At 33.4% G+C, this 12,453-nt stretch overlaps 1 protein-coding gene across 1 annotated transcript in view; it reads right to left on the minus strand.

Annotated features, from left to right (window-relative positions):
* The window catches only part of LOC139520786 (leucine-rich repeat-containing protein 15-like), a 67,665-nt gene that overhangs the window by 18,065 nt on the left and 37,147 nt on the right, over window positions 1-12,453 (minus strand). The window contains exons 12-15 of the mRNA XM_071313729.1: window positions 9,434-9,505; window positions 6,312-6,383; window positions 5,587-5,658; window positions 2,196-2,267 (exon numbers count right to left, since the gene is read on the minus strand). Coding sequence (XP_071169830.1) covers window positions 2,196-2,267; window positions 5,587-5,658; window positions 6,312-6,383; window positions 9,434-9,505 — 288 coding nt within the window. The remainder of the gene's footprint in view (window positions 1-2,195; window positions 2,268-5,586; window positions 5,659-6,311; window positions 6,384-9,433; window positions 9,506-12,453) is intronic.

The raw sequence follows: 12,453 nt of genomic DNA on the forward strand, positions 1-12,453 counted from the left end.
TTCATTAAGATGCATATCCCCAGAAACTCAATATCTTGCAAAGAATATAACCAAAAATTAAGTTTATTCTGCAAATACAAGTTGAAAGTTCTTTTGAGTGAAACTATGTTAAGCATGTACTCATTGTATTTCAGTTTGTAGTGATGTTATAATTTTTTTCGTGACTGCAAATGGACACGTTTTTTGACAATGAAACAGCATTTAATAAACCATTCTTAGAAAATCTAGATTCTAAACAGAATTGTGTAAGATAAAGCAAACAAAAGAAAGATTATGCTTGTTTGCGTTCAGTATGAAAAATTTCATGCATATTCGAACTGAGAACATAGTGAAAATAATTCAATGCAATGAATTGTTTGTATAAAAAAAAAATAGAAATTTGAACAGCTGCTTGAAATAAAGGAATGAGGGATAGGGATATATATTGTTCCTTCCAACGGGCCACCTACGGATAAAATAAAAGAAAAAAAACTAAACTCCAAGGAAAATACAACACAGAAAAAGCTTGTCAAACTCAAACACACCAAACGAATGGGGAAAATTTGTCATATTCCTGACTTTGTACAGACAGTTCCTTATGTACAAAATAGTGGATTGAACCTAGTTTTATAACTAGCTATACGACAGTCGCATATAATTCCTTTATCTTGACAACAATGTGTTAACAAAACAAAAAACAGGTAAACATTTCTAAAATTTGGGTAATGCAGTCAACATTGTGATATGATTATAATAACTATAAAAATAAACAACTTTGTCAACAATGAAAATCAAAATGGCAAATAAACGCTTTAAAGACAAATGAAATTAGAATGGACAAAGATAATGTATGAAAGAGAAAACAACCCTACCAAAAGAGGTGCGAAAGATGGAAATATACCACAGGGACAGTCAAACTCACAGATTGAAAATAAACTGACAACGCCATGGCTAAAACGAAAAAGACAAACAGACATATAATAGTACACATGACATAAAATAGAAAACTAACGACTAAGCAACACAAACCCCACCAAAAACTTGGGGTAATCTCAGGTGCTCCGGAAGGGTAAACAAATCCTGCTCCACATGTGACAGCCGTCGTGGAGGAAGAAGGGGATTATAGTGACGACGTGAGGAACATATCCGATATCATCTGTGATACAGTTATTCCATAAAGGTCAACGGACTCGTGATGACGTCTGTTAAATTTAAGAAGGGGCGAACAACGTGAAGAAAACAGTCAAAGGCCACAAATGGGTCTTCAACACAACGAGCACATCCCGCACCCACAGGCGGTCTTCACCTGGCCCCTAAACAAAAATATAAACTAGTTTTCGCGAATATTAAGCACATAATTGTTTTTTTTGTGCTTACAATATGCCACTTTCCTTACATTAGACATTCAATTTAATGTCCTTTATTTAGAAAGAATGCGAACATATTGATTTCCCTCTATATCATGAGGCTCATACACGACAGTGTTTGATTCTTATAATGACGAAAAGATATGAGTATCTTCATCTTCAGTGGCGAATGGCAAATGTTGTGTCTGTAAAAATCTGATGAATAAAGTTGACAGTACCCTCCGTTGTTAAAATCTCAAAACTCGATCAGGAAGCGAAGAGAAATAAAACCGGAGGGATCGCACGAACTCCACAAGAAGGATGGACATAATAAGCTTATATTGTTATGCATGCATCTACCGCCAAAGGAAAATTGACACTAACCTGTTTCAATTTTTCTAGGCATTTTGAAAAAAGTCATTAAATAGTATGCCTGAATCTTAATGTCTCAATTTAGAAAATGCCTTTAACATATCAAAACTACTGAAATAACGAAGTCCAGTTTGTTAGCTATATCAACATAAAATAGTCTTCGAGTTTAGTATGGCGTTCATTATCATTGAACTAGTATATATATATATATTTGGCCAGCTGAAGGACGCTGCATTGAAGACCTGTTGGTGACCTTCTGCTGTTGTTTGTTCTATGGTCGGGTTGAGGTCTCTTTGACACATTCCCCATTTCCATTCTCAATTTTATTTATATTTGTGGATACATACTTTTGACTTTCGGCGGAATGTGTTTGTTGAAGTAGTTTTCCATAACTGAGATTTAAACCCTTCAAGTCAATTTTATTTTTACGAGGGAAATAGCCATTGCAAAACAATAGTCTACAAAAAGAATGGTCAAACTTAGAATTAAATTACTTACAAGATAAGTAGTTCTGGCAGCTCCCCAAAGGCATTAACTTCAATGTGCACAATTTTGTTTCTCCTTATAGTTCTTTTAAAAACAGAAAATCGTGTAAGATTAGTAATATGTTTACGTATATAATATATTTTAAGGGATACAAATCGGAAAAGATTTCACAGTCTCAAATTACTACAGTAAGTGTAAAAGTGTAGTGTTGACTCCAACAAAAATATGAGGGCTAAATGAATAAGTAAGGACCCCAAAACTACTTAATGGTTGCACAAAAACTCATACTGGTGTCATGTTACCACAGAACTACAAATTAAACCTGAGGAAAACTAGTATAGCTGAACTTGTGTGGAAAAAATAGAAAATAATGCAATTCATCTACTTTGGTGAAAATGATACGACATACAGGCAACTTAAACATGTCGCATCTCAAATTCCAGTGGTTGCACATGTGACAGACAGTACGAAAAGTAAAACCGAGCATTTATAATTAAAGAAGTACTGCAAGTTACTTAAAAATCATGAAGTTATACTTTCTAGGTACATTTTCACATCATTACCGACTAAAAATGTAAACAAATCTTGCTTTTAAATTCCAAAAAGGAAGCTTTTGTCCACGATTAGTAAATTCTATAAGGGTTAGAAATCTATTATTGTCAACAAATTTTAAACATACACTTAAAACTATATCCATCCCCGTGAATAGTAAAATTAGGGAAAACAAATACATTGTACAAACATAAAATAATTAAGCTATGAATAAAAAAAAAGCTTACGTCGAAGTTTCGTAACTTTCTATGAGGTTGAAAAAGTTATTGATTAAAAAGAAATGTCTGACTCTAATGTTGACAGCATCGAAAACTTTTTCTTCTAATTTTAAATTCTAATTTCTTTTAAAACCTTTTTTGTAATAGTTTTATGCTACTTGAAAATACATACAACATTTATCTGAAAATATAATACACTACTTATGGCAAACGAAAGATAATCATCATGAAAACCAAATTTCTTAGCTTGTTTCATGAATTTGATGCGAATGTCATATAATTTAGAGGTTTAGCTAGCTATAAAACCAGGTTCAATCCACCATTTTCTACATAAGAAAATGCCTGTACCAAGTCAGGAATATGACAGTTGTTATCCATTCGTTTGATGTGTTTAAGCTTTTGATTTAGTCATTTGATAAGGGACTTTCCGTTTTGAGTTTTCCTCGGAGTTCAGTATTTTTGTTGTTCTATTACTTTTTTTCTCTTCAGTTAAATATGATCAAAGTATTTTGGTAAATGAACAAAAAATATTATTAAAAAAGTTGTAGTCAGACATGTCTTGCACCTTTTATGGGATAAAAACAAGAAAGAAATAATTCGTAGGGGCTGGAACTTATATTTATTTTACTGGTTGGTCCTTCATGTAAAATGTTTTACAACAAGTAACATTCTAATAGGTCAAAGACGACAACTCGTTGGATCACCACGCCCTATGTGATAGTAAAAAATTGATGTTCCCGTGGTTGAACAAATTGTAAATAAAGAGAAACAAGCTTCAACGATTTACAATAATAAACATAGACACATTTAGTCGAAGATGATCATACTTGTATTCAAGAATATGTGCCTTCAACAAATATTTATAACTGTTTGATAATGTTTCGATGTTTCGACGACTTTCTGTTCACATCCGTGCATTTTCCGTAGAATGCTTAAATTTTACGTCATCATTGAATGATCATTGAGATTGACAACGGGTCACTCATTCATTAAAAAACATCCAACATTGAAGAATTATTGAAACAGATCAAACAAATCATGACGTTGCCGGCAGCTGACATCCAATATGCATGTTTTTTTTACAACAGATGTGTACTCAAAGCGTTAGAGGAACGTAATACTGTAAAAGAGTCTTTACTTAATGGGGTTACATTTCGCTGTTTATTGGGAAAAAAAAGTTTACGCAAAATAATGGATTGTTATTTTGGCGGATTATTTGCAACCCAATTAAAGATTTTGGCAGGTACTGAAATGCTTGAAATTAAAATATTTAAAATAATTGATATCGATAAACAAGTGTATTTATTTACGATTAAATGATTAAATGACGTCTTATTTGTTGATCTTATTCGGAAACAGTCTATCACTTGCATACCGGCAGTTAAGATATATGTCACAGGTGTAAAGACTTCGTGTATAGGTTGCAGTTGACTTAGTATTAGGTTATGAAATTAACAAGAGTGACTTACACTATAATGACATTTGACCCTAATTAAAAAGGGTATACACTTGACAAGAAAATGGTTTACATAACAATTTAGCTATGACCAATTACCAAAAGTATGCATACATTTTCGCTGATTCTTTTTCGTGGTTTCCTTCTATACGGCAATCAAAAATAGATACTCCGCGAAAATAAGCCGCTATACGGTACACAAATTAAGAAATGATTCACGAGGGCTTGACTTTATCGTAATTTTACCATTAGTTGGCCAATAATGTATATATTTAGATATGAAATTTGTAATACATATATAAATATGTATAAAAACAAAAATGCATGAATTGAATGTGATCATTCATTTCCAAATACCTGAATTGGCCAATGATAATCCCAAAGTAAACGAGAAAACCAGCCATCATTTCAATAATATCCACCATGACATTCAAAATAGAAAAAAAACGGAAAAAAAGAATACAGTAATTCGAACCTAAACCGACGAGACCAGACTAGACTTTCTTTAACTTAAATATTCAACTCATTGATCTTAAACTTGTTTACCTGGCAGCTACCGACTATTATACGTTTGCCTTTTAATGTAAATATAAAGGTACAAGCCCTTTATGCCCGTTGTTATGATGAGTACCATAAGTTAATTTATATATATGAAACAGATATTTGGGAAGACGTCACGTTTGGTACTAGGCAGACCAGACGACGTAGATCTAAGACGTGGTAAAAATGACGTTTGTTAGTTACTTTAGACATAAACTTTTGTTTTTCTTTTTCGACTTGTGCATTAACGATTAGTCTTTTTAGATGAACCGCGTTTAAAATTATAAAACTCGTATAATTAATGAGATTTTTGGAAAATGAGGATTTCAATATTGATTACAAGTTCGGGTGAATCTTTCTTTGATTACAAGTAATGAACATTAAAATGATTTTTTTTTCTCGCATATATCACACATAAATAAATTTTTTCTTGGGTTTCCTGCTTTATTATTTTTTCTTTAACAAAATCTATCTGATTTTATAAAGAAATAAGAAGATGTCTATGATTCCCAATGCGACTTTTAATTCACTAGAGACCACAAAACGTCAACGTACGTAATTGTAACGTCTTTCAATATTTTCCAAATACCATTACGTGTAGCCAGCTATCTATAAAATGTCTCGGAATGATACTTACAGAACGTCCAGATTTGGCATATTAACGAATGTTTCACTGTTGATTGTTTGTAGATAATTGTCGTCTAAATTTCTGAAAACCCAATTAGATGTTTTTATTGAAACTGAAATCTTGATTCATGTATACAATGTATCTGTAATTTAAAGTGTTTCCACTTGTCGCCTATTACACCCAGTCTTAGCCCTATTGGAGTTCATGCGAATTCCTTAGGTTTTTTTATACATGGCTTGTTATCTTCTTTATAGATCTATGAGAATTAAACATCGGAAATTTCCATCGATTGGCAATGCAGGATCATGACTTTCAATGGAGCTTATGAAATACACATTCAACAAATTGAATGAAACGTTCATATCATAATTTTTTGGTGTTCGATCTCTGTATTTGTGTCATCTGTCTTCTTGTGTTTGGTTGACTTTTGGCTCCTTTTCCCCCCATTATTATGATACTTTCTGTCCTTTCTATAAGTAATATAATTGATCAATCATCATCTTTTCGCTCTAGCGTGAAACTTTTGATTATAATATTTAATTTTGTTTCTATTTATATCTATATATATATTCACGGAGTTATTGCCAGTTGCCTATTTGAAACTATTCGAAAACAATTCTACCATGTTTGCTGTTTGCATCTGGCTTATTGTTTTAAAAAATTAATCAAATAATTAAAAGTACTTATTTTAATTTACATTCCAATAACATTTAATAATATCACATTGTACTTACATTATTTCAACACCAATGAGGTCTCTGAATGCTTTGCTTTGTATTTCCCGCATTCTATTGGCTTGAAGACTCCTATAAATAATATTAATCTTTGACCCAAACTGAGCAGAAATGAGCAAATAAAGCAATTGATGAAACATGTTTATAATTTTTTCACCAATTTGTAGATCTAGCAGGAATGAGAATTATCAAATGTGAGTGTTAGTCTCAATTCATTTTTAAGTACAAATTTATCTTTTGTAGGGCTTTTACATTAATAATATTCAACGATTTGATAGTTCGCCTCAAAGGTATCATGATAGCGAGATTGAAGTCACTAACATATTTACATATACGGTTGATGTCTTACTGACGACTATATAAACCTTGCGAACAAATACCTCCAAAAGGCTCAAAGTGCTTGTCTAGTTCAACGCCGGAACCATGTTGATATTTTCTAATACTGAAATTCAAGATGATTTTGCAACTGCATGTTAAATGCTTACAAATCTATCCATCTGATTTGACTGAGATTTTAAATATACATATTTTAATGTTATAACGAACAAAGCATTGTCTACTACTATTTATAGCAACTTGAGAAATATGAATATAAAAATGTAAAATGTACATTAGTAATGCCCGCGTCACACTGTCCCGATTTTTACGCCGATGGCAACACGATAATGGAAATTTTCAAAATCGGGACTGATCGTATCCAGATCGGGCTATTCGTAGTGCCATCTTTAACCATCGTAGAACCATCGGCCACTTTTTCTAGCCTTCGGGGACAACTTCGGGAAGGGTTCTAAATTTTTTAACATGTTAAAAAATCCCCGAAGGTGCGTCCGATGTTGAGGGTTCGTATTGAGTTCGTATCACCATCCTCACCATCGTAATGTCACCGGGAATGCATCTTTGAACATCGTATTGCATTCGTGTTTCCATCGTTTCCATCGGTCATTTTTGACATTACGATGTCTACACGAATGAATCACGAAGATACCCGAAGGTCTTACGATGACAACACGACTTCGTGAAGACCTCGTAATCCCGTCGTGTTGCCATCGAATAAAAGTACGAAGGCGACAAGATGGAACTACGACGGCAATAAATCCAGCTAAATGTAAGTTAATTTTCGCACTGAAATACATTTAAAGTGCCATGCGTGATATGCACTGGTCAGTCTAATACGACAGTTAAGAAAGACGTTCACAAAACATGGAGCTCATATCATATGATTCTATGAGAACAAGAAAGGCTACAGCGTTGTTTCTATTAATTCAAATGGAACAAGAAGAGCAGCTATTACAGGCTCAGGATTTACTTTAACAAGTAAAATATCATTTTTTTGTCAATTTTTCATATCAAGTAACATAATGAAAATCATAAACGCGCCTCGTACACCAACACGTATACGTATACGCAGGTACACGTATATAGGGAAAGCAACATTTTCTTCATTATTCTGATTTTTTATGTATCGTCTGAGTTGTTGTCACACGAATGTTTACTCCATAACCATTTTGTTTTCTATATGTCATATTTTGCCGCATTTGTTGCTTTCCCCACATCCTATCATTTATCTATATTATTATGATATTCTCCTGGAAAGAGCTCTTTTTGAATAAAATAGATCAACGAACCCATTACCTTACCTTTAAGATAGATCAGTAAACATGGGCATAATTATGGGTGATTATTCAGACTAGTGTACACATTTTACAGTTCAAACAAGGCAATGCCGAGCGTGGCCTCCCCTTGTATACATATTAGGGACAATTATGGACACTATATTTGTATATGACACATGAAGAAAATGGTAAATTGAATAATCATATTTGATACATAAACTATGTTTTTAGAAATCAACCAAAACATTCAGTAACTGTAACAGTAATATTGTCTTTAGAACCAGCAAGTAAAAAAATGAGCAACCAATTTCCTGTGTATTATGCTATTTCAAGGAGAAAAAACAAGTCCATCTGCATGACCTTGACCTTTGGCCTTGACCGTTAAAAAATGTCAGATCATTACAAGGAGGAACAATATACCAAATGTGGATAAAATCTTTTGAAGCATATTGGTTTTAGAGTGTCTACAAGGGTGATATTGCCTTGTATTATAACTTCCACTCTGACCTTGACCTTTGAACTTTCAAGTCAATAGCGCTTAAGATATTCTTAACGAGTAACACCATACCAAGTTTTGAGCATTTTGGTTCTAGAGTGTCCATAACAATTTTATCTACACGCAACTTACATGTAGTAGGCGAGGAGATAATAAACTAAGTTTTATAAGAATTAGACAAACAGATCGATTTTCCGCCATGCATGGAAGACTTGTACAGAAACGATATGTTGTCGAAATTCTGTTCGTATCTTTTAGACATCGTATGGCCATCGCGCCATCATCGTAATCCATCATGTAGCCTTCGTAATCCATCGTGTAGCCTTCGTGATCCATCGTGTAGGCTTCGGCTGAGATTTGAAGCTTAAATACCCGTCTTCGGTTAACCTTCGTATGTCCATCTTTTGCTATCGTATATAATTTCGGCACCATCGTATAGACTTCGTTATTCATCGTACTTGCTTCGGTCACTTTTTTGGTATTTTAACGAGATCGGGACCAACTTCGTACGAACTTACAATTTTCGCATTCGGGTGTCCATCGTATATAAAAATCGGGACAGTGTGACGCGGGCATTAATGAGGATGCAGTAGAACTTATCTTAAGGAAGTTAAAAAATATGGACGCGTATATGAAAGTAAAAGTTCGATTACAGGCAGCAAAGACATTTTTTTTTTTGGAAAAAGTATTTCAATTTTCGGAAGGAATGATTTTTTTAACGGAAAATAATCATTTTAATATACATATTTTTTAAGCCTAATGTGCAACAAAATACTGTATATTTTGTACTAAAAATACAATAACATGTGTTCATGTATTGGGTAGTTCTTCATAACAGCTATTTTCTCACATCATTTTAATCATCAGTAAAGATTACAAATCATCAGTCTTATAATGTAAAAATGTCAAATCTTCTACATAAATGCAATTATTTAACCGATCTGAATATATGGGAAGTATATCTGACATCTTTTTTTTTTATCCCCCCTCTTTTATCATAATTATAAACTTACAACATTAGAGGTCCTGTTATATTGAAGAATGCATTTGCTTCTATGGTTTCAATACGACATTCTTTAAGATCACTGTAAATGATAGGACACAATGTAAACTAAAGTTAACGTTTAACAGAGTTTATCCTATCGCCTCCTTTAAACATGCTTTGCTGAAATGTAGCAGTATTCATCAAGAATATTAGCATAACGCGCTTTTTTGTTCTAATCATACATTTTAGTTTGTACGTCTAATCTAGAGCTTCTATTAACTATATTTTTGATTGTGCCTAATTGTGGTTCCATCTTATTTAGTTAATGAATTTCACACCCATTAGTTACAGAACAAATGGATATCTATAAAATAACAACCATCAGCTCGACAACAAATCTCATAATGGCATCGATTCTATTAATTTGGTGATGTGATTTAAGTTTTAAAAGATGACATTCTTTAGCAACGTCAATAACGCAACGAAATCGACGGCGAAAAGAGATCTCATGTATTTTAGGCCTGAAGACAGGAATTTCCAAGCGGGGTTATTTGGGCTCGCGAACTCAACTTTAGCAGTCACAATTCAAACACAACGTTGACTTGAACAGTGCTTATTTGTTTTGAAGGGGAAGGGGTCGTGCGAACCTCCCAACTCCCTGTCTCTAGATACGTATTTATCATACTCAACCAAATAAATCGTTTGGTACGTCACAACGTTATTCTTTAAGAATAGAGAAAGTGGATTTTCCTTGATAATTTGATTGACAAAGATGAAAAACGTTCCTTGGCAGTGCCACTTATCAGTTGATAAATGAAAATTTAAATGACACACGCAATGGTTACGTGTTTTCCGTGAGAGGTATGATACCACCTTATATTATGAATATGAAATACCTATTGTTATTAATTTTCATCAGGTAAACCGGCCGTGTGTCTATTCAACAGTTCAAACATTGACGATCAACTAAAGGAATATAACTCGAAGGAAAACTCGTTCAAGGGATGGCTGATCAGAAATGAGTAAAACTAAGTCACCGTGTAGAACGCCACTTGCGGGGTGTCGGCTATGTTTGACATGGGGTGGCAATTTTGAAGCGACGAAAAAGTAACAATGTAAGTTCAAGCATCAAAATTTCTTATTTCTAGAACTCTTAGTACCATATAATGTATTGCACGGAAGGAACCGCAACATAAATCTATTTCCTGAAAGCAGAAGCAGTCGTTTTCAGTGCTCAGTTTTCTCAAACACCTCGCCCTAGTTTTCCGTGTTGCAGATTTTGAGGCTTTATATGCAAATTTCGGTATAAATAACTACTTTAGACAGCCACCCTCAGTATCATTTATATAGAATTGTATTCCTCTCATTGACTTATACCAAATACCATTTTCTTAGTTAAAATTAATTGGTTTTAAAACTGTTATTCATCAAAATATAAAGTGTCGCTCGGGGTGTCAGATTTTGCGTCGCAAGGGGTAGAGGCTTGTCATAAAAAAATACATATTTGCTTATAAATTAGTCTTCATATGATATATTTTATTTCAAACACATCTACTTTACCATGACAAGACAAAGATTTTTCACTTTGCCTGTTTTTGGTCTTAAAAAATATATGCTTTTGATTTCATTCACATCTACTTTACCATGACAAAATAAGAGTTTTTCATTTTGCCTTTTTTTATGGTCTTATAAAACATGTGCTTTTGATTTCATTCATAGTAAAAATGGCTTAAAATATTTAGTTTTCAAGCTGGTAAACGATTTCTTTTCCTTTTCAGTCACTATCATGGTAAAACAAAGTCAAGGCTAAGGCTCAATAAACCAAAACATGGTGGAAAATCACAAAATAGTCCTCAACATAAGATATGCCCGAAACCTCCACCAGCCAAAATGCATCATAGTTCATTACCAGGTTTATATAAAAAGCACTCGTGCACGCCGCAAAAATCCATCACTCCTAAAAGAATTGGAACACTCTCTCCAATGAAACACTCACCGGCATCTTTTTCAGCGAATGACAACATAACTTCAAGTATTCCTGAAGACGATGATACTACAATTGTCAATGAGAAAACAGCGACTTGTACACAAATATACAACGGAACAGGTTTACAAGAAAAACATGATCAAGACAGTGATTTCGTTCGTAATCGGCCAGCTAAAACTATCTGTTTTCTGTTACACATCTGTCATATTATAATATCTACTTTGAAGGTCTACTCTGACTATATACATATCTCTAAACGAACCGGAATTGAATAAAATTTGAAGAATTTGATGTAACCTGTGTTTTTCTAGGTTGCATTTCTGCTACATTTATGTTCATATTTGTGTAGGTGTGTTAGAATCAAAAAGTATCAGATAGAGATCGATTTATAAGAAAATGTATTCTTTTTCATGACAAGCCTCTACCCCTTACGACGCAAAATCTGACACCCCGAGCGACACTTTATATTTTGATGAATAACAGTTTTAAAACCAATTAATTTTAACTAAGAAACTGGTATTTGGTATAAGTCAATGAGAGGAATACAATTCTATATCAATGATACGGAGGGTAGCTGTGTAAAGTAGTTTTTTATACCGAAATTTGCATATAAAGCCTCAAAATCTGCAACACGGAAAACTAGGGCGAGGTGTTTGAGAAAATTGAGCACTGAAAACGACTGCTTCTGCTTTCAGGAAATAGATTATGTTGCGGTTCCTTCCGTGCAATACATTTTATGGTACTGAGAGTTCTAAAAATAAGAAATTTTGATGCTTGAACTTACCTTGTTACTTTTTCGTCGCTTCAAAATTGCCACCCCATGTCAAACATAGCCGACACCCCGCAAGTGGCGTTCTACACGGTGTAAGTACTTCACTCAATTTCAACAAGGAAAATATTGTAACTGAGACATAATATTCAATAGGTAGTAAAATGTGTAAATATTAAAAAATATCTTGGAAGTTATAATGAATCATCGGCATGAGGGCATCTGTCAAGATTAGGAAGTAAACATTAAGGGAAAAGTATTAAAAAATGTATGCTTGTTTTATTTCTTGTTC

Source organism: Mytilus edulis, chromosome 4 (assembly GCF_963676685.1).
Source record: "Mytilus edulis chromosome 4, xbMytEdul2.2, whole genome shotgun sequence".
Classification (NCBI taxonomy): Eukaryota; Metazoa; Mollusca; class Bivalvia; order Mytilida; family Mytilidae; genus Mytilus; species Mytilus edulis.